The 23,733-nt window shown below is 38.6% G+C and overlaps 1 protein-coding gene and 1 pseudogene across 1 annotated transcript in view; one reads left to right on the plus strand and one right to left on the minus strand.

Moving 5' to 3' along the window:
- The window catches only part of LOC147338873 (CUB and sushi domain-containing protein 1-like), a 451,030-nt gene that overhangs the window by 380,859 nt on the left and 46,438 nt on the right, over positions 1 to 23,733 (plus strand). The window contains exons 37-49 of the mRNA XM_086285727.1: positions 685 to 809; positions 921 to 1,017; positions 1,883 to 1,987; positions 6,571 to 6,689; positions 7,005 to 7,074; positions 7,607 to 7,723; positions 8,233 to 8,442; positions 10,337 to 10,525; positions 10,958 to 11,135; positions 17,570 to 17,715; positions 19,009 to 19,089; positions 21,436 to 21,549; positions 23,289 to 23,405. Coding sequence (XP_086141853.1) covers positions 685 to 809; positions 921 to 1,017; positions 1,883 to 1,987; positions 6,571 to 6,689; positions 7,005 to 7,074; positions 7,607 to 7,723; positions 8,233 to 8,442; positions 10,337 to 10,525; positions 10,958 to 11,135; positions 17,570 to 17,715; positions 19,009 to 19,089; positions 21,436 to 21,549; positions 23,289 to 23,405 — 1,668 coding nt within the window. The remainder of the gene's footprint in view (positions 1 to 684; positions 810 to 920; positions 1,018 to 1,882; positions 1,988 to 6,570; positions 6,690 to 7,004; positions 7,075 to 7,606; positions 7,724 to 8,232; positions 8,443 to 10,336; positions 10,526 to 10,957; positions 11,136 to 17,569; positions 17,716 to 19,008; positions 19,090 to 21,435; positions 21,550 to 23,288; positions 23,406 to 23,733) is intronic.
- Positions 2,670 to 3,453, minus strand: LOC147338876 (uncharacterized; annotated as a pseudogene).

Consider the following 23,733-nt stretch of genomic DNA (forward strand, 5'->3'; position numbering starts at 1 on the left):
ATTGCCAACTGTCATTTTGAGAGCCAGGGTGAGAGTCATCAGTATGACTGCTTGATGTCACCCAGCAAGCAGGACCTTAGATCCCTGAACAGGTCTGTGCAGACTTGAGTATTATTAAGTATTAATGCAAAATCTGGATAAGAGAAAGACTGAAGGACTACCTGAAAAAAAAAAACAGAAAAAATTAACAAAACAACTTAACAGCTGTCCTCTGAAACAAACAGCAGCATTAAGCCTAAGCTCTTCACCATCAATGTCATACTCGTTGGCATGCAGTGCATTCTGGGATACTTCGCTGATGACATTTAAAATCCCCAGAGAGCACTGATGAAAACGCAGATGAAAAAAGGCCTTGAGTAATTAGTCCTTTCTGTGAAGCATCTTGTACTAGTTAATGAGAGTAATGATTGAAGTTTAATTCTAAAACTAAATGCATCCATGTGAACTCTAGGGTTCCTGTTGAGAGCTGTGTTTTTTGTAAAAAGCCTCAACTTTCACCTCAGTTTATGCCATAAAAAGTGTTTGTTTTCCTATTTTTCCTGTCTGGCTCGCTGTTGTTATAATTTGAAGACCATATTGTGTTTTTTTAGGAACGAAGAGCCATATTCCAATATCCTGCCCCATCTGTTGGCATTTAGTTATAATGTTTTGCCAAGAATTGTGGATTTTATGTCTTCATTCTAGTTCCCTGCAGTGGTAATTTGACTGAACGTCGCGGGACAATACTGTCTCCTGGCTATCCTGAACCCTACCCAAACAGTCTCAATTGTCTGTGGAGGATTCATGTCAGTGAAGGGGCTGGGATTCAGGTACAGATATATATACACTTAAATATAAATGCATAGTCTATTGGATATACACTAATTTTGGAGGAAGCTGTTGGCTGTTGTGTTCATTTATTATCATTGTTGGCTATTTAGATCCAAGTAATGACATTTGCTACTGAGCACAACTGGGACTCTCTGGAGATCTACGATGGAGGAGACATGACAGCTCCCAAATTAGGGTCATTTTCTGGTAAGACAGCATGCTCACACATGCACCTAAATGCATTAAGTTATGCACAGACACACATGCAAACAATGTCCTATGATGGATGAGAGATGACAGCTTCTAAACTATGGATACACACACACACAAACACACAAGATCTATGATGAATTAGATATGGCAGCTCTTAAACTATAGATACACACACATATGGCATACACCGGAGAGCTGTGATGGATGAGTTGTAATACCAAAAATATGATATATATCTTAAATAAAGAATAAATCTTTTTAAGACACAGAATTCTTCCAATTCTAAGCAGTCAGTAAGAAGAGTGTCACCATGAGACTGAAGGTGGAGGAAAAGGAAAATAAAAAAGGGATAGAAAGAAGACAGGCAGGGATAAAGAATGATCTAACCTTTTATGATTTCCCTGCAGAGTTTCCCCTGTGACCTGCCCCAAGCACATACCTGTCACACAGCTATCACACATAAAACATGTTGCCCATAGGGCAACGCACACACCCACCCACACACAACTGACTGCGCCCTTCTAAGGAAGGCACACCGGGGAGCTACCCACTATAACCACAGTGATCTGGTGTTGACCACTGAGCAGCTTCACTGGGCATATAAGGCCGCTTCACATAAGGACACTAAAATGCTAGCTATCCATGGAGGGTGAGGGGTTGTTCACCTTCTCTGCACATAATTTCCCAGCTGGTCCTGGGATTTAAATAAGACTTATAGTCTAAGTCTTGCTGAAAAAGAGGCACCATTACGTAGAAAGGGGTTCCTTCCTGTATATCTAATATTATATTCCTCAAACTTTAATGCTTTTTCTAATCATTCACCTGGTCTATGATATCTTTATTTTTTGTGTTTTTTCAGGGACAACAGCTCCTGCTCTCCTCAACTCAACATCCAATCAGCTCCTTCTTCACTTTCAAAGTGACATCAGTGTGGTGGCAGCAGGCTTTCACCTAGAATACAAAAGTAAGGGAACACTGTTAAGATTCATACTAGGATAGCACGATGCAATGCTAGATTCATTGGCTGGAAAGAACATACTCGTTGATGCACAAGAACCAAGAATTGAATCGATTTTGGGTCTCTTCTTTCAAGAATCTACAAATGCACACAGACAACAATACAGCCAGAACTTTAACATTAAATAGCAAGAGTCAGTGACCTGAACTGGTACTGCCTGAGAGCATGCACACATACTGAGACCCACACTGGAGCACACACGCAGAATGCTCACCTGGAGGGACTTAACAGAATCAAGTAGACTTAGACACACACTCACTTGCGTGCACATACACACACAAATATGTAGATGGACAAAGGTATAGACACAGATATTAACATCATGCTTTTACACACCCGTCAGAGCATGGTTGTTCTTTTTAGTCCTTTGTAGTTGTTTTAACTTAGAATCACTTCTAGATCAATGAACATGTCCCCTTTTGTAAATATGCATGGGGGTTTCAGTGTTTGTGTGAATACGTGCATTTCTCTGTGTGTGTAGCGAGTGCACATATTTGAGCCTCCGTTGTCTGTGTTTTGCTACGCTCTGAATTCCTTGTGATGGCATGTTGATGCACACAAACTAGCAAGATTGGTCACTTTTAGGGGTGCTATATTGCTTCTGTGTGTACACACACACACATCTTGCCTAGTGTGGTAGACCGCAGCCTCTATGGATCTTGTGCTCAGAGTTGTGTGCTGCCATGATTAGTGCCTCTGTGCTGTCTTTCAGTCCAGCTTTGTCCAGCCACTGGTAGAATTTCTGGATGTCAGCCACTTCATCTATCTGCTGGTGGTACATACCGTGCAGGGGCCTGTCCTTCCATGATGGTTCCTCCTCTTCCTCCTCTTTCTTGAGTTTCTGCTGCCTGAGGAATTCACTGAGCACGGAGTCGGTTGGAGCCATCCTCCTGATGTATTCATGGACGTTGGCTGTCTCATTCTGGACTGTGGTGCTGACACTCACCAGTCCCCGGCCTCCTTCGTTCCGCTTAGCATATAGCTTCAGGGTGAACCCCTCCATGCATGATCAGGAGCTTCCTGGTCTTGATGTCACTGGCTTCTATCGCCTCCTTTGGCCAGCTTATTACCCCAGCAGGGTACCTGATCACCAGCAGGGCGTAGGTGTTGATAGCCCGGATCTTGTTCTTACCGTTCAGCTGACTCCTCAGGACTTGCCTGACCCTCTGCAGCTACTTGGTGGTTGCAGCTTTCCTAGCAGCCTCTTCATGGTTCCAATTTGCCTGTGGGATCCCCAGGTGCTTGTAACTGTCCTCTATGTCTGCAATGTTGCCTTCTGTTAGCTCGGCTGCTATGATGCCTGACAGGAGCGTCCATGTGGTACTAAGGCAGGTTATTGGTCGGTAGTTGGATGGGAGCGGTCCCTTTGGGGGTCCTTGAAGATCAGGTCTGTCTGGCCTTCGGTTAGCCATTCCGGGTGTCTCTCGTCAACTAGCAGCTGGTTCATCTGTGCTGCCAGACACTCATGGAGTGCAGTCAGCTTCTTCAGCCAGTAGGTGTGAACCATGTCAGGGCCTGGTGCTGTCCAATTCTTCATACTGGAGACCCTTTCTTGGATGTCTCCCACTGTGATGGTTACTGGACTCTGTTCAGGGAGGTTGCTGTGGTCTGCTCTTAGATCCACTAGCCACTGAGCATTGTTGTTACGGGTCGTGTCCTTCTCCCATCAGGGAGAAGTATTGCTCCGTCTCCAGCCTTGGTGATGCTGTTCTCATATTGTTCCCCTGCCACTGAGAGTACACCTTGGCTCATTCTGTGGAGAACAACTGGTTCATTCTCCTGCCTTCTATCTCTCTGTTGTACATCTTCAATCAGCTGGCCAAGGCTGTGAGTCTTTGCTTAGCAGTTTCCAAGGCTTCGGGTATGGACCTTAATCTCTGCATCTTTTCAACTTGGCTGTTAATAATGGATACACAGAGATTGTTGAGGCGTGGCTCAGGGGAGGGTAGAGAAGGAAAAGGGAGGAGTCAGACGATAAATGATAGGTAAGGTTAGAATGAAAGGCTAAGGGAAAAAAGTGAAGGACACAAATCTTCACTGTTGTCCATATTCTTATGACCATGTGTCCTTGTAGCATTTCTGTCTTCTCAAGTAATGTTTTCAAATATATGCCAAATACCAACACAGTACATGATATTTAATTTTGTTTACTGGAAAGAAATCTTTTTGTTCTTTTCATGGAACCCAGTTCCTTCCCAGAGCACCTTAAAAAATATCTTGCAGGTTTCACACTAGAGTTTTACTTATCTTAAAATGATTGTCAGCTCTTCATTATGTAGCAGACGTTTGCCTTCCAGAGAGGTTCTGTACAGGAGACCCCAACACAAAGTAGGCTTTTAACTTTTTTATTAAACAAAGTTTTCCGGAGATGAGTCAACTTACCTGTTCAAAAGGTGATCAGAATAGATGCATCAAAATTATTATTTGACCACGGTTGATACTTCGATTTGATCCTTCTTTTAAACACTATTTTTTTTAAAAACTTGCAAGACATTAAAAGACTAAACTCTTACTGATGATTTCAACTTTATGATCTTCAAATTCACAATCAAAACTCAAATGATAGAACTATTTCTGCAACAATATCTCTTATTCGCCCATCTTTCACTGCACTGTCTTCTGATTTCCCAAGAGGCAATCTCAGTAACAGAAACTTTTATCTGGAGTTCCAACAACAAACCATGAGTATTTGATTCGTTTGTTACATATTGCTAATTAGCAGGTTACTTTAAATACTTTAAATGGATGTATCTGGATGGGTAAAGTTGCTGACATCTTAGCACTCTCCCCTTTTGTCCAAATATGATCACCTCTGTGTGTGTACAACATGATGACAGTCATAGCACCTCAATCAACACCTCACAACCTTCACAAACACTGTTATGGAAGCTATCTTTTGCATATTTTCCATGTATTTACTCTGGGTTTTCTATAGGAAGAAAGATATCAAACATTCATGAGTAAAAAAATGTCAGTGTGGGAGCGTGTATAAGTGGGCAGAAAACATCTCCTGAAGACGTGAATTTTGTAATTATATTTTCATAATTTTAGGCAGACTAGAGGGTGTTTCATCTGAAGGGCAGAAAGAGGGATCTTTTTCCCTTGCCTGTCCTCACATAAACTGGAACAAAAGTATTGTAAATCCAGTCAGTTAGACTTAAATGCTGACACTGTCTAGTCGTAGTCTAGTGGCCCTAGTGGAGTGGTTTGTGGTGCTGTCAGCATTTCACAGGGCATTACTGCTCCCTCATTCCCGGGGAAAAACAGTGCGCTCGCACACAGAGAAAGATGGTCAGCCAAATGGAATACTTTCATTGATCAGTTGTCATGACAGCCCGCTGATTCTCTGCATAATAATACACTGTGTGTGTGTGTATGCGTGTGTGTAGAGTCTCCCGCAGCTTTTTCACTTTTGGTCCATCTAAAAAAAAAAAAAAGAAGTACCCTTCAGTCCTTCAAGCACTTTTTCATGTACAAGTCGCCCATGCGCACACACTCAGTGAATCTCGGCCACCTGGATGCGTGTGCATGTATGTGTGTGTATGTGTGTGTAAGCTCAGTGGGCTTGCAACGTTTTGCTGGTAGGAAGGTAGATAATGAACCAAGAAGTCCACACACACACACACACACACACACACACACACACACACACACACACACACACACACACACACACACGCACACATACAAACATTCACCCCTCTGTCTCCTCTTCTTTTGCTCTCTATCCCTCTCCCACCCCTTTGTTGCCATGGTAACCGCTCTGGGGCAGGCTCCTGCGGAAGTTTCCTCAAATGTCTGCACTGACACACACGCACACACACGCACACACACACACAGATACACTCCTACCGATGCTATTTGATAAGGGCCTGCTGCTGTCAAACTTATTAAGGATGTGTTTAACCTTTATTGTGTTGGGAATACATAACCAAAAGTCATTGTGTTACCTTCACATATTTTTAAGCACGTCTCAGAAGCTGCTGTCGACATCGAAAAAGTTCAGGCTTTATCATTGTACTAGCTGTCAATTCTAAAATGAGCTTTTGTGTATGACAAAAAGACATTAGAGCTTTTGTGACTTAATCTTGTGAATTATATATCCATCAAATTAATCTCTATAATTATAAAAAGCCAACCTGCTCAGACACACTATTTTGGGGTAAACAAACAACTTATAAACTTGGGTAAACTTGTATGTTTGTTGTGATGTTGTTTTATAATCAGTTTGTTCATGTCAAGATAAAGGTCACATACAGGTGAATGAGGAAGACAGGAAAGGCTTCCTGGAGATACTGCAGTTGAAGCTTAGCAGAGAGCACAGGGAAAATAAAACGATTTTAGTTGGCCATAAGATGAACGACTATAAGGACAAACATTGATTTTCCATGTCTGTGTAAAACTTTTAGAACTGATGACAACATCACTTTTACATTTTATTTCTGTGTGCTCAAGTCCAAAACACATGAATGGACCCAGAGAGCGAGAAGACGAAATAACAGTTTTGTTCATTTCATTGATTGTTACAGCGGTTGGACTTACCACTTGTCCAGAACCAATGATCCCAGCTAATGGAATTAAAACTGGAGACAGATATATGGTCAATGAGGTGGTGGCATTCAGTTGTGAACCTGGTTACACTCTGCAGGTAATGAACACACTCACACAAACTGACCATTAGACAAATGTTCAAAAATATTTTTACCCTGGTGTCATATAGTAGGTCATGGGTTCTCATGTATTTATTTAGGAGTATTAAAACATTCGATGCTTATTAAATATGAATTTTCCGGTTTTGAAAAATGCGATTGTTATGCCTTTGCTTCCACTTCCTTTAAAAAAAACTTTTTTTTTCTTTTTACAAAAAAAGGAAAAAGAATACAGTTACCTGGTGAAGATATATCAGCATTCCTTACACTTACATATTTTTTAACAAGTTTAACCACTGTGTGATTACTTTCAGGGTCACTCTCACATTTCCTGCATGCCCGGGACAGTGCGTCGATGGAACTACCCACCCCCTCTATGCATAGGTAACGCAAATACACTGCACCACTGGCTAAATTGTGTTACGAGTGAGCGATTCAGTTTGGAAGAAAATATGTCCTACTGGTGTATCAAAGTGACATAAGTACTCAGGCACACTGGATATGTTTACTTATGTGTGTGTGTATGTGTGTGTGTGTTATTTGTACCCTTTATGCAATAGTGTTGTGTAACCTTGATGTTTGCATGGAGACTTAAATAATTCAGTCCTTGGTAAAAGATCTCAGAAGCCAGTTCCAGTTAAACTCGACTTGACATGTCAGGACCAGCTTTCCAGACCTGCTTTACCTATTTCTGTAAGAGATATTTGCATCAACCCTTTTATGTCCAAAAATGTCTATAGAAAAGGATGCCATAACAAGGCTCTTACTTAAAAAGATATGTATTATTCACCACTGCGGCTGATGAATTTACAGAATTTTGTGAACAACACATCACTTGAACTTCACTGTCGAAGCAGTGATCTTTAAACTACGTTGTTCAGTGTTAACAGTGTGTTTGTTTTCCCTGTGGTTTCAGCTCGTTGTGGTGGGGTGCTGACTGAAATGAGTGGTGTCATCCTTAGTCCAGGTTTCCCTGGCAACTACCCCGGCAACCTGGACTGCACCTGGCAAATCACCCTGCCAACTGGATATGGTAAGTAGTATGGATGTAAGAGCATTCCTAAAAAATAGGTGTCACTTTCAGTACATCTGCTGGCTAAGTTGTTTGTAGCACAGAATATGCAGCAGATTTATATCTATATATTTGTTTGCTATGTGCTGGTAAATACAGGAACTGGAAATTTTAGGGGGACGTAGTATTTATTATTTTGTGTGTATGATATACATTTGCAAAAAGTGTAATAGATTATGTAAATAAAAAAAAGAAAACCTGGGCAATAAATGTACAGTTGTATTTTTGATGCAAGTTATTATGTACAAAAAACACAATAAAATAGTCAAAAAAATATTGCAGTGAAAATAGACAAAAAATATTTCAAACCATGTAAACGTACTGCACTCGATTAGTAAACGTGCACCATGTGTGTATGCTGTGTGCACATTATGCAAGTAAAGTAAAGCTCTTCTTAGTATTGAAATAATGTACTATCAGGTCTTTTATATAGTCGTTTATAGCATGTGTCTTTATAATTTGCATTACAGGAGCTCATATTCAGTTCCAAAACTTCTCTTCAGAAGACAACCATGACTTCCTAGAAGTCAGGGCTGGTCCACAGCACAGCTCATCCCTTATTGGTCAGTTTACTGGCTCACAGCTCCCACCCCCTTTACTGAGCACTACCCACCTGACGATCATCCACTTCTACAGTGACCACTCAGAGAACCGGCCAGGATTCAAACTGACCTATCAGGGTGAGTTGATGGGTGGTTTTTCTCTTTTTAGATCTCTTTTGTTTGTTTGTTTTGGTTTGGGGTTTTTTTAGTCAATACAGTCTTTACAGATATCAGACCCTGAATTATTATTGCAGGCATCTACAGTCCCTCAAGGGTCACTATGATAACAGACCTGTGTTGAAATGAGTCCCATTGTTTAGTTTGTCCAAATTTATTCAATGCAATGATTCATAAAAATGGTCTGCTCAAATGCTCTGAATAAATTAATATCCCAAACCTAGTAGCCACAGTGCAAAGCTTTCACAACTCCAAGAAAGAAAGTATTGCTATGAGGTTTTGAGCTTTGATCCATGAATGAGTCATGCTAAAGACTTAAAAACCTCATGGCTTTCCTCTCATCATTAAAAATGATGGATTGTTAGTAAGCCCCTGTGAGAGACTGGCATCTTGTCCAGCAGGCTTTACTTGTAGCCCTAAGTGCTTCACTTCAAAGACACAAGAGATGCACTGTGGGCCTATATGCCAGCATAACTAGAACAAGGCTTATTCAATTTCAAATAAGCAAACTCAAAATCATGTGCGCATGAATGTGAGTTCCCTTTTTTCCTCCGATTTGGAAGTCCTCTAGCACTGCAGTCAGTATCACTGTTATCCCGCTGTTGTTTGTAGAGGATGCAGACAAGCCTCCTCACGTGGAGTTGCACCAGATGCTTTTTTTAACAGTTCTTTGATGAGAAGATGCAATGCAGACAGAGGTCCACAACACCACCTCCAACCTCGGTGCATGCTTTCTCAATATTACGTACACACTCTGGTTTTGTATTCAAGGGCATAACATGTTTACAGTTAAAAAGGCTTAATAGCTGCAAGCAAATTATTAAAAGCTGAGTTGGATAAGCACTCTATGCCAAAAAAGTCAGTGTGAATACATACACACACATTTCAACTCAAATGTCGCTTATAAAAGCTTAAGGGAGTTCTTATTCCAGTTTTAGGTTTTGGCACGCTGACATTGCTGCACCTTTTAAGTACACTTTTGTACATAGAAAGTTTAAATGTTGCCCTGGGAATCTGCTGGAACCACATTCTTGGCTGTAGTTTCATTGCTGCGAGTAATACTCCTTCCAAGTGCACATCTTTTGGCCTTCATTTTCCACAATCACCATAGTTCTTTATTACCTCCATGAATTTCTGTGGTGTCATATCCTTTCATATTCACTCATCTCATTGTTGCTCTCTTATGAGAGATCTGCGTCTATCACATCTTTCTGTCTCTTCTGTTCTATTTCTGCAATGATCTGTTAACCTTATTAGCTTTTGTTTAGCTAGGATCAGCTGTATTATTTGTTGCATGTCCTGCTTGGACTTGAGGTCTTGCACTGTGAACATCCCGCCCCTCAAATGCATGTTAAGCCATTCTTTCCTACCTTGTACAGCCTGCTGCTACCAGCATAGACCACACCCAAGAGCATTTTGCACAATCTGCATTGTGGATGCTGTCTAGTGCAGCAGACACAATTTGTATTGACCAGGTGCTGAATGCTTGTTCTAGTGTTTTTAGGTGCTGCCTTTCTCTCTAGCCTTTTGTAACAATTGGGATTCCGATATCAGCCACCTCTGCTCTCTGTCAGCGGCACATTTAATGAAGGAGCTTGACTTGCCATGACACTCACGCAGAGTGAGAACTGCCCTAAATATACCTGTGGTACTGACATTTCCTCAGGCAAGTGCTAACATGCCGTGTATACCTTTGCCCGATAGCCCGAGATTCTTTTCAGTTTACCTCAAATCCATTACCGGTAGACAGAAATTTTTAAAAATGTAAGAAACTTGGAAAAATAAATGACTTTTTTCTTCCCCAGCTTCACATATCTCTACCTACCTCACATATATCTCTTATCTCTATCTGTAGGCTACCAACTTCAAAACTGCCATGATCCATTTCCTTTTGCAAACGGTGACATCATCAACAATGATTACAGCGCTGGGCAATCTATAACTTTTCAGTGCTACCCTGGTTATGTTTTGATTGGACACACAGTGCTAACATGCCTGCATGGTATCAACCGGAAGTGGAACCACCCATTTCCACGATGTGAGGGTAAGAATAAGTCATAGCTTCTTGATATATTAGTATTTTGGAAAATATAAATACTTTTAAATTGGTTTTAAAAATAAAGATGTATTTAAAATGTGGAGGTCGTATAGTAGAAAGTTTATTTCATGCTGTTACACCCTTACCAAACAAGCAGTTGCAATTTCTAATGTAGACATTTAGAAAATGAAATTTTTTTTTCTTTCACCGGTATCACAAGTTGACATTGTAAACAATTAATTAGTAAGTCACTTATGTCACTTGGAACATTTACTGGATAAATTATTTGTAAAATTATTATTCTGTCACTTCTGTCGCTTCTTGTTCCAGACTATTAATTACATTCCTCAGTGTTTGGTGTTCAGCAGTCATTCTTGACGTCAGTTTTTTAGCATTTTAGAAAAAGTGAAAATTATGTTATAATTCTGCTTTTTACAGCTCCTTGTGGCTATAATGTCACAGCTGAAAATGGGACCATCTACTCACCTCAGTACCCAAATGAATATCCAAACTCCCAAGATTGCAGCTGGCTCATCACTGTTCCCCACGGACATGGAGTTTATATAAATTTTACCTTACTGCAGACAGAACCCGTCACCGATTACATTGCTGTCTGGTAAGTCTGGGTACAGTTATGGCTTAATATTCATAAAAACACACGCAGACATATACTACACACGCAGAAATGAAGAAGTGTTATTTAATGTCTCATGCATGCAGGGATTGAATCATTGATGGGTAAGTCTTGAGTGTAGTTTCACTCTGTCTACTCTCTGCACATTAATGAGAATACACCAAAAATGTATCAACTTTTACTAAGATTATGCATTCAGTTGTCTGTCTCACACACATTCACACATTCTCCTCATATTTTAGGGCTATATATTGAATTTTATCCCTGGTATTGATCATCTTTTATTCATTTTTACTTTTCTATTTTCTCTAACGTTAATTATACATAAACTTTATCGTATATGTTCATATGCAGAGACCATACACTATAACCTAGATAATAAAGTACATACGCACACATACACTGTGCTATGTAATGCATACGCAGACTCTTCAGCAGTAATAATAGGATTCAGTGTGGAGGTAAGTGTAATACGGGGTGTATGAGAGCAATGCATTTACAATGGGACCACTGACCAATTCAATCTAACTCAGTACCAAGGCCATACGCAGACTCAGAGAGGGCTCGGGAACTCTGGAAGTAATCATGAGATTCAGTTGGGAGTGGGAAATGTAATGAAAAGAGTGGCAGAGCTGGGTTCACAAATCTAACAAGACTCAGCTGGATCTGAAGCGCCTGGGTCAAGAGAAAATTTCACCTAATATGCAATAAATTTCCTGAATAATAACAGTAGATTTAAACAGTAGATTTATGAGGAAGGAAATTAAGATCCAGCAGATTTTGGTTTTAGCTATACTTGGTGCTTAGGTGAGGTCAGGCTTTACATTTCAGGCTCTAGAGTCAAGCTCTAGGGAGCAAGCATCAGAAATGTAGGCGGTGGGAAAGTAATACGCCAGCTAAAAGAACCATGGATTCTGCTATGGAGAGGCGTTATGTTGAATTATTTTGCAGTTGCAAATTGATTTCAGTGATTTATGTGTTTTTGGCACATTTCACAGGGAACAAAATTATAAAATCACATTCATAGATTGTAGGGAACCAAAAGAACTCGGTTATTTGAGATTAGTTCACACATAATAGCTCAATGTAGCTATATCTCAGACACATGAATATATTTGGAAGTGACCTGGGGCTGACACTGAGGAGCACAGTGCTTTTCTCATACCCAGTGGGATGCTATCTACCTTCCAGGGTCTTAGACAGCTTAAGAGCACCTAATCCAAAGGTCTACTGCATTATATGCATGTAAATAGAGTCTACTGGCATTAATACTTATCACTTCAAACATCCTCTTATAAAAATGTTTCTTCCTTAATATTCTTTTTGACTTTTCGACTTACCCAGACAAAACCGAATATGCTTTTCATGTGGAAAATTGAAGCGATTTAACAGGAACAGTGGGTTTTACAGTGAATTACCAGACTACATTAAATTTACTATATGAACTCAGGCCTGCTGAATTTTTTTCTTTAATGATGGAGTTTGTATTTGAAATACTTTTAATTATATGCATCAGCGGTGAACTGTTAATAAAACAGGATAACTGACGTTATCTAATTGAACTCATAAGAGCATAAGATCGCAGCCACAGGTTTTATAATGATTTGGGACTACTTGGATGCTCTAATTCAGTCGGATAGAAAGTGGAATAAGACAATGTTTGTGCTGCTGAAAACGGGTCACACTAAATATGAAAAAACAAACTTGCTCTCAGTTTAAAAGAAATTACTGTACTGAAAATGAAAGGGCTTTCAAAAAATGTCCTTTTTTACGTAGTAAATAGTACAGTATAAATGCTAATGAAATGGCCAAAATTGGACTTGGGAGTGGTGCATTCACAGAACCTTTCTTTGATTCAGACTGAGCAACAAATTGCTGCCGTTAGTAGAAGCTCACAATCACCAGTTGCATTTATAGTTAAGTCAGAGATCTACCTGTTACGCACGAAAACCCCCAGAATGCACTTGCACTGATGTGATCGTTAATTACTACTGGCTGCTCTTTGCAGTCACGCTGATTTCCTTTTCCCCTGTTTTGGCCTGTCATTACTCAAACTTGTTACAAATGTCTTTTGAATGCTCTTTATCTTGGTGTGTTTGCATCATATCGCAGTGATCCGTGTTTGCTGGTTTCTGTCCTGTACACCCCTGGGGTTTATGTGACAGCAGCTGCATCCAGATGTCAGGGACTAAAGCCAAACAGCCTCTGTGGTCTTCCACTTGTTGTGTTTGGCTGTATGCCAAATACCACTGCTAACAGTGGGCATCAGATCTAACATCAGAGCAACACAGTACAGTAGTTAATGGTGCTGGACACTCAATAAAAAAAGCAGTATTTCTTTATATACTTTAAACAAAATAATACTGGCAATATTTTATGCATTTTAGATGCTTTGTGTCACATTCAATATATCCCTGTGGTGGATGAGAATGAAATTTAGAATAATGTCGGTAAATAATTCAGATTTTATTCTCAGCTCAGAATAATAATTATACATTATCAGCATTCAATCAATATCAATGCAATATTTTGATATGCTCGGGGGGGAAAGTGGATTCTGAAATGTTATAACGTCTGAAATGTTATAAACTGAAATGATATCTAGAAAGATTAAGATAATAACCTGGCTTCAGAATGTAATCATCATTTTGCACCTGGAATCTCCAGATATCCTAAACTGTAAAATGCCCTCACCACAAAACAGCTCCTTTCTAAACTGCCCTTTGAAAGTATTCTGAAGATCAGGGTGTGGCTGCTGGGCTGGAGTCAGCATGCAACATCTGCTTTAACATCAGTCTGGATTCTTGGCCTAGCTTTGCATTAGCATGTTGTCTTTGCACACGCTTGCAAAGAGCAGACGTTCTGTTAGAAGGGGGTCGTTTCAGTCCTGGATGCACATTCCACTTTACAACAAAAACAACTTTTGAGGTTTTTCTGTTTTCTTTTCTATCTGCCTGGCGTGCAGATAACTGAGGAACCATTGTAACGCAAGTGTCGACATGACTGTAACTGTAATGTAATTACAGAATTTAGTATGGTAACATCTTACAGTACTTACTACATTACTGAAAAATGTCATGAGATTACAGTAACGCATTACATACAACAAATCTCGGTTGACGAATGGGAAAGGGAGGTCAACAGGAGGTCAGAAGCAGAGATGAGTAGTCAGGCATCCAGCCTCTGTTTCTGCCTGTTCATGTTTCTAAAGTAAAATCACTGTGGAGATCGCTTTGAAGTTGTTTTGAAGTTTGGGCTGTTTTTCAATTTTGCTTTGTGTTTTCTGCTTTCTGTTCTTACCTAAAAGTAAGATCGTGTATGTGTCCATATTGGGGAAGGAATTTGTGCTGTTGTGTAGGAGTGTGGCCTATAGGTTTATATTGCTGGTAATTATGTGGCAAGGCCATTTTACGGTACTTAAGCAATTAAGTAATGTACTGTATTACTTTTAAGTTATGAGTAATGTGTAATAAATTACCTTTTTTGAGTAACAACCCCAACATCAATCGAAAATGAGTTATTTAAACTTATTTTGAAATTATGCTGAAATAGCTATAATATGATTATGCACAAATATTATATCACCTCCCTCTTCTGTTCATCATCATGTGTAAAATTCTTCCCGTGTATTATTATGCTTCGTGTGCCTTTGAAGACAAACAAGTATGGTTTGTGAAAAACATAACCATGAAAAAATGAAGCTTTGATGGTTTGAATATCCACAAGTGCTTCATCTACCCACATCCAATCATCATGCACAATGACAAATGTCTAATGTCTTCTGGAGCCACATGCCTTTATTCAGTGTAATCAAGCCACATTACAATTAATTTGTCGAGCTGTTTGTTTCTCCTTTTTTCCCCACCTCAAATTGATAGAAGACATATTTGGCCGCAGATTGTAACTAGGTTGATATTTTTGGAACAGTAACTGCCTACTCTCTAAATGAAGCCAAACAAAAACAGAGTAATAGCCACCGTACTCTCATTAGCCAAACTGGTCCTGGCACTGGTCCTGGCTCCTGTTTTTATTTCTTACTAATACGATGCAGAGGTGCAGAATGATGGATGAGTGATGATTGATGGAGGGGTGCAGTGATCAACACTGTCACCTCGCAGTAAAAAAGCCCTTGGGATAGAATCCCTGTGCTTGCTTGCCTTCCACAGTCCAAAGGCATGCATGTGTTTGAATGTGAGCATGCGTGGCTGTCTGTCTTTCTGTGTTAGCCCTGCAATGGACGGGTGGCCTGTGCTGTCCAAGGTGTACCCTACCTTTCTCCACAGTGACAGCTGGGGTAGGCTCCAGCCCAGCTCCAGTGACTCCAAATCTGATGTGCCATTTGGATTTGTTAGGTGCTAAATCATGTCAGCCCCTGTCACTCTAATTACATATCTTCTCAATACCATCCTTTTCTCGGCTGCACTGTAATTTTGTCAGTCACACGTATTACAAAGTGCACAGCAGATGAGCAGTGCAAACTCTTAATAAATCTGATTTATTGTATTTTTTAACCTTCATTTCCAAAAGCAATGCTTACTTAGAATATGTGGCAGAGCTTCTCATTCTTTGTTCCCGACCATGTTGTTACACCAAGTGGGGTTTTTTGGTCTTCTTCACATAAGTATTTGACTTTGCATTACTAGCTTTATTAAATTGCTTTTATAGATGTATAGTTTTCTTTTGATTCACCGAATTAAATGTCACTAGCAAAACTTTTTTCTCTACAGTTTCAGACTTTTTGCCCTTTTTCAATTATAAATTATAAATAGAGCTCTGAAATACATCCATGTGTTAATAAATAGGAGAGAAAATGTCTTTTGGGCTAAGAAAGGTATTGCTATTGGGTTTGTGTGTTTTTCAGTGAGTAAAAATAGAGTCTAGAAATTCTAACAGTTTTAATTCAAATGACCCATATAGCACATTTTGATCTTCCAAATGAGCTCCAACACCTTCAGAAGACCTTGAATTATTGAGGAGCCAAGAGATCCCAGGCACTCTTCATGAATTAAAATTTTAAAACCCTTGTTTAATCCAATGGCATGTTCATTAAAAACCTAAAACTGGGCATTTAGGAGTGTTAGAAAATGTAACCTTTCAACAACATTCAATATTTAATGAGTGAAGTTAAGCCTTTAATCTGTGGGTTTTGTTCAACGAACTTGTTTGAAATGGGTGATAAAAACAAAGAAAAGAAGAAAAAAATATTCTTGCAGCCACTTTAGTAGACTAATGTGGACATTCCAGACACATATGTTTTATGTGTCGCGGTCGTGGCTCAAGAGTTGGGAGGTCGCCTTGTAATCGGAAGGTTGCCGGTTCGAGCCCCGGCTTGGACAGTCTCGGTCGTTGTGTCCTTGGGCAAGACACTTCACCCGTTGCCTACTGGTGGTGGTCAGAGGGCCCGGTGGCGCCAGTGTCCGGCAGCCTCGCCTCTGTCAGTGCGCCCCAGGGTGGCTGTGGCTACAATGTAGCTTGCCATCACCAGTGTATGAATGTGTGCGTGAATGGGTGGATGACTGGATATGTAAAGCGCTTTGGGGTCCTTAGGGACTAGTAAAGCGCTATATAAATACAGGCCATTTACCATTTACCATGTTATTACCAAATTCTGTTTTTTGTTTCATTTGTTTAAATGCAGTCAGCAGAAGGAAATCACTCTACAACTAGCAATTCATAACAGTTTGAAAGTGATTTTAAGTCCTTGCCCTTCTTTGGAGATGCAGCAATTCACTTGTATTTTTATTTTTATTTTCCTATTTATCCTATTTATCCCCTTCGTATATTTTATTTATATTTGTCTCTGTATTTATATATATATATATATATATATATATATATATATATATATATATATATATGTATATATATTTATATATATATATATGTATGTGTATATATGTATATATATGTATATATATGTATATGTGTATATATATATGTATATATATATGTATATATAACTAACTTCTGTCGGTGCTGTGCTTTTTGGAAACCGAATTTCCCAGAGGAACCCGCCCGAGGGATTAATAAAGTTCTATCTTATCTTATCTTAAATGTACTTTTGTAGGTAATTCTACATTTATAAAAATATATATTGAGATGAGGTGTGGATCAATTTTTGCAGGCATGTCAGTGCTCTAGCAGCTGAATACAAAATAAACAACTAAACTACCTACTACTACTAATCATCTAAAAATGTGATTTTGTAACAACAAATTTTGAACAGAATATGAACTTCACATGCGCTATATTAAGAATCATTAATACAAGGAGTGAAACTAATTCACCATAGTTCAAACTGTGTTACCTTTCAGCATGTGCAATGTGACACTTGGTTCCTCTTCTTGCCGGTCAATAGTTTTTAATGTATCCATGTCTTGAGCTTTCCCATCAACTGTTGCTCTCTTTCTATTTAGGGACGGCCCAGATACATCCAGTCCTCAGCTGGGAGTTTTCAGTGGTAACACTGCACTAGAGACAGCCTACAGTACTAGCCCGAAGGTCCTGATTCGCTTTCATTCAGACTTTTCAACTGGAGGCTTCTTCATTCTGAACTTCCATGGTAATTTAAAGCAAATGGCTTATTTCTACATGTTATCTACATTTTCTTGTAGTCTTAGAATTAACAGTGAATAGCTTCGTAACATTAAGTCATAGGCCTTTCAAGATTAAACAACTACCGGGCCATCTTTATTTGACTCTTTTTCATTAGTTTCTATTACTTCTTACTATTATTATTATTTTTTAAATAGTGTTAGTTTACTATCTCATGTTATGTTTTTACTTCAACAAAGGCATAACTGTGGGTTCTTCTTTTCCTCCAACAGTTCAAAGATATGCATGTTAGGCAATGGGTGATTCTAAATTGACTGTAGGTATGCATATGAGCATAAATGGTTTTCTGTCAGTTTGCTAGCCATGATTAATGAGTGACCTGTGCATGGTGAACCCTGCCTCTCAGCCATTATCTGATGGAATAGTCCCCTTTGACCCTAGTTGGAATAGTAGATTAAAAAATTGATAGACATATGGAAGACATTTGAAACCCTAGTTTCATTTTGGTGAAATGTGACCAGCCTCTGAGCAAAGTGCACTTATTTTAGTCAAATACCCTATAACTAAATCTAAGAGTTTGTTCTAAGGAAAAATATATTCATATACTATCTTCATTTTGTCAGGGGAGTTTATAAAAACAAGTCCTATCCAGGCAGTTATAAAGGCAGTTATTTTATAGCATTACAGGTAATTTGACTGTAAAATAAGTTGTGGCCCATGGTACTTTACTTAACCCAAATTAAAGCTGAACATCTGCAAGTCATTGACATCTTGATTGTTCAATGTAAAATCCACAGTGGTAGAGTACAAAGGCAAAAGTAAAAAAAATTTGATCCAAATATGTTTGGATGATAATCACACTTGAATCCAAGAGTGTTCTGGAACTCTGGATTATGAAGATTTGAGAGTCGGGCTAATTGCTTATATTTCTTTTCATCATATGCTCTATTCTAGGGTTTTTTAAGAAAGTGATCTAGATATGCATCCAAATTAGAATTCCCTTACATGGAGCTTTAATGCTCTGCCAAGCTTTTTGAAATTGAGCTTGGTAATCTTGCTGACAGAAACTAAACATATACTGGTAAATTATAAGGTTTTCTTACCTATTATTCTTACCTATTACCTTTTATAGGCAAGGTCTAATTTTTAGAGAGGGGTGAAAGTGTAAGGAAAGGTGCTGCAGTGATCTACAGTAAGAGAAAAATAACATGATTTTCGTAATATTGCACCAGGTAAATGTGTTTAAGACAACTCCTCAATAGTGAGTACGTTAACCCCTTTTTTCATCTCTTCTCTTTAGCGTACCGTCTTAAGAAATGCCCTCCTCCCCCTGTTGTGGAGAATGCAGAGATGATCTATGAAGATGAGGATTTCCAAATAGGTAATAGACATGATTAATAATCATTGGTTTTGATACGGGGGAAAAATGTTGGCTAAAATTTGCAAAAAACACAACAACTATAACAGAATAACCTGCAAAACTCTTTTATTGATAACAAGTCGGCTGAACCTGCATTCATGCATGACAAATTTGCTTAATTTAGCACGATTTTTTTAATTATATCGTTTGTTACATTCTTCAGAATTAAAAAGGATCATCAGCCTTATCTAATGTGGTACATCATAAGATCAAAATGAAAAACTACCTGATCAGGCTTGTAGTAGGTCATTATTCTGCTGATTGATTACTTCATTAATCTGCCACATTACTTTGCAAATGCATTATCTAAATATAGCAGGCCCATGCTTGTCTGTCACGGTATTTTTTTTCTTTTGCTTTATTAGTGGTACAGAGGCACTTGTTCATAAAATCCATTCAGTGTACCTCTATGTATCGGTGTCTTAGAAGCAAATATTATAAAAATAATAGTGACACATTTGCAAAGAAAATTATTTTGTACACAATATTTTAAAGCTGTTGCAATTGCCATGTAGTGTATTAGAAAGACAGTCTCACTGGATAGCCCCTGGTTCAAAGGACTTCTTGTGGGATGCTTGCCATAACTGTTCAATAGGGTTGAGGTCAGGGGAATGTGAAACAAAGTTTATCTAAGCCAGCAATCCTTCAGATCCATCATGGTGTAGTATGAGTCGAAGATGCAAACCAGAGGGTGTAGCATATCTTTGAAGAGTGGAGTGCGACTTCTCCTTGGTCATGACTTGTCAATGCCAGTTCCAGAGCAGGCAAAGCACCTGCAGACTTGAATATTCCCACCACACAAATGTCATGTAAAATGTAGACCACCTCACACATAAAGCCTTGTTGGACGTGGGCAAGAATCTGCCCTCATGCTTAGACAAAACGACTAGCCAGTGTATATGTTGTTTGCTGACTGGACATTTATCTGCACTGAAATGGCATTTCTGTCAGGTAACAAAAGGAGGTCACTTTTTTAGGCAAACACCTGGTCATGGTTTGGATAAAGCTATTTACAAAGGCCTCTTGATTTTATATGCAATTTTCCAGGCCTATGTAAATAAACAAACTTTTTCCCCCCATGTTTCATAGAAATGATAGTGTTTTAGGCGGGACCCTGTTATATGTACTACTATCAATCTTTTCATAAACATGCAACTCTCAGCCCTGTTTTGTGTGTGTGATTTGTGAAAAGCAGCTTGCTTATGGTGACCTTTTAGATCAACAGGGCTGTAATTTAAAAAAAGAAAAGAAAAAAGAAACAGTGATAATAGTCATACTTCATACCTCCTCCGTATAGAGCAACATGAAAAAAGTGCCAAACCTGAGCCCACCACAAGTGAAGCCAATTTGGGCTTGTTTGGCGTAATTATATGCACAAATATTAAACCTCTCAGACTGTTTGACTGCAGGTGAATTTTACATTCACAAAACCTGCCAGAGTGAATTTCCTTAGAGAGCACTAGCTTTGTTATTGATGTGCTACCAAATTCCAGAATTGTTGAACATTCTCAAGAAAATAATGTGCTTGTTTATTCTGTTTTAAATTGGTCTTATGCTGTGAGGCACTATACGTCTCCTGGAAGTGCGAAGCATGCATTACATCACCCGGTAGATTTACAACACTTTAAGATGGAAAACCTTTCTTGTTTTTCTTTGGAAGGCAAAAGAAGCAACATTAATCTGGTGCTCGCTTCTTAAAAAATACAAATCATAAAATGTCAGAGTTTTTTCCCAAAGTTCATAAAGATAGACTCTTTCAAGCCTTAATGTAATACGCTCCATTTAGAGGGCTGTTGATTGTGGAAATTGTTGTTCCTTCTCTCATCACTCCTTATTTTCTGTAAAGCGATCCTCTTCTCTTGAAATCCAGTGAAACGGGAGGGCATAAAATCTTCACTCTTCATTTGATGCAAATATGTACTCATTTCAGGAAAAGGCGATTTTCGACTAGTCTTCCAACATTAGTCATTTTAGTAATAACAAAATAAGAAGCTCTTCTTTGAAGGGATATACATAGAGATACATTGCGACTTGGCAATTATTTTAAAGATTTGTAGAAAGTCAGTGTGTCATCTGTATTAGTAGTCGATTGCGTCTGTTTAGAGTATTTAATATAGTCTTTTATGTACTTATTATTATCCTTTAGATTGGGGTTACAAATAATGTTGTTTCTTAAAAACAGTTGTGAACCTATCAGTTGAAATTTTATGGTCAAAGTTTTCTTTTCTTTGCCTGCCTCGTGTAATAAATTAACAGAATTTATAATGATATATATGTATGTTATATAATATAATTTTCCAATTTTAGGTGATATTGTGAAGTATCGCTGTTTACCTGGATACACGCTGCTTGGAAAGGCAGAGCTTATGTGTAAACTCAACTCTCATTTGCTCTTTGAAACCCCGCCCCCAACATGTCAAGGTAAGGCATATTTTACAGAAATGATCTATCCTAATATGTTATTATCCTCAGTGTATAGTTGGTTTCTCTTAGGTTAGCATGTATATGGTAAACAGAATACCGTATACGTTTTTAAAATGGTTGGTAGTTCTTCGCTTTCTGCACATTTTAGGAACTGTCAAAAACAAAGCAAACCAGACGTTACTGTTGTTGGGTTTTTTTGCCTATGGAAGAGAATTTACTGTGCACTGACAAGGGACAGATTAAAATAAGAAGTCAAAATCAATACAGCAAAAGCTGAGATATCCTGACATGTAATTCGCCACAAGCTCCAGAATTGACAGATCCTGGCTTTCCATTATTCAACTTCAACTGTCTTTTTGCAAGATCATTCCTGCCTAGTCAACACCCACATTTTCTAGGCTCCCAATTTTGTTGACAAATTTCTATCCACAGCCACAGGATGTATCCTGCAGCTGCTCTAAGTGGTACCCCATGTGAATACTAAACCTATATGGATGTTTAAAGGCAGTTGTGGCTTCCTTTATTTCGTAGTCTTGAAAATGAGTCATGGTTTTGAAAATGAGTCCTATTTAAAAGTGTAAAATTAATTACTGCTTATATTTATCCCACTATTTTATGTACTAGTACTACTACTACTACTGCTAGCAGTAGCAGAAATATTTCCACTGGCATTGTATAAGTATGTTAAGAATCAGAATGAGCAACTTAGTATCTCTTGCTATCTCTATGCTTCTAAAATATATCTCTTCCATAAAAGACATGTTGCTTCTCCAGTCACATCTCCAAAACTTTAATTATTGTTGTGTAATTATTACATTTGGAGTCAAAACATATAACCCAGCTGCATAAAAGAAGCTCAGCATCATTCTCAGAGAGTTGTCATGTTTCATGTAGGTTAATGCAGGATATCACTAATTGAAAAACAGTCTCACAGTAATACAACTTTTCGAAAAATCAAACTGATATGAAGCATTGTGGCAAAGTTACTTAAATTTTAAGTATTCAAATGTTAATGGTTAGGCTGTAGTTGAACCACACTGACTCTAATGCCGTCAGTCTCTCTAGGAGAGTCTTAGGATTGTGCATTGAAACTGAAAATTAGCTAAAAAGTATGTAGCGGCTTTTTATTTTAGCCAGTTTCTCATATATTCCAACAATGGGCATAATAATTCCGTAACACAGTAGTTCATTGTTGGCATGTTGGTTTTGTGAGTAAAGATTCCTCAAAAAAAAATGTTACATGTTCAGATCTGCTAAGACAACTGGTAATTCTATGAGACACACAAAAAAATATTGATTTTTATTATTTGAGAAAATGAGTTTCTTTCCTTCTATAGCCGAGTGTTAAAGAAACACATGGCTTTCCTCCATCATGTGAAACTCCTTTTCCTCTATATAAAAAAAAGAAAAGAAAGCAGTATTCTTATAACAGGAATTCTAATAAAAATCTCTCTTACAGGATCTAGCGCTCCTTTTGTGTTTAATCCTGTTAAGGAAACAAACAACATACAGAAAGATTGAAAGAGTTCTGCAGTTATTTTGCTCAAGACTAATAAATGGACCATTTTTAAAGGATGAATCAGTGGGCATGCGGCCGTTAGGTTTCACATATGCTGACATTTTAAACTGTTACGTGACTACCACGCATCTAAAGCAAGAATCAAGGCTGTATTTATTATTCTTAATTCTTTTTACATTTTTGATTGCTTTAACTGGCTTTTTGGTAACCCCTTCAGCCCAGTGCCCAGCCAATGAGGAACGGTTTTCATCCTCGGGTGTGATACTGAGCCCTGGGTTTCCTAGCAATTATCCAAACAGCCAGACATGCTCCTGGTTGCTGCGCATGATTCCAGGTACAGTGTGTATCCTGTCTGTCTGTCTGTCTATGGGGTTACACATGTGTGTTGGAATAATCTTGTGACTGAAGACTTACCATCTGCATTTAGATGCAACCAAAGAGACTGATCTCTTTACAGCGAGGACAAAAATTTGAAATTTAACACACAGCTTGAGTGAAATGACACTCAAGCTGTGTGTTATTTACTTAACCTTAACCTGCTTTATTCTTGAACCTGATAGACCTCTGTGTCTGCATTTGGTCTTTCAGCCTAAATATGCATACATTTGCATACGGCTCTGCATGTGTTTGTGCATTTGCTATACACTATGTGTTGCATGTTA

Source organism: Aulonocara sp. 'chitande type north' Nkhata Bay, linkage group LG1 (assembly GCF_057382095.1).
Source record: "Aulonocara sp. 'chitande type north' Nkhata Bay isolate Kocher_YH1m ecotype deep benthic linkage group LG1, A_spYH_male_GT1.1, whole genome shotgun sequence".
Lineage (NCBI taxonomy): Eukaryota > Metazoa > Chordata > Actinopteri > Cichliformes > Cichlidae > Aulonocara > Aulonocara sp. 'chitande type north' Nkhata Bay.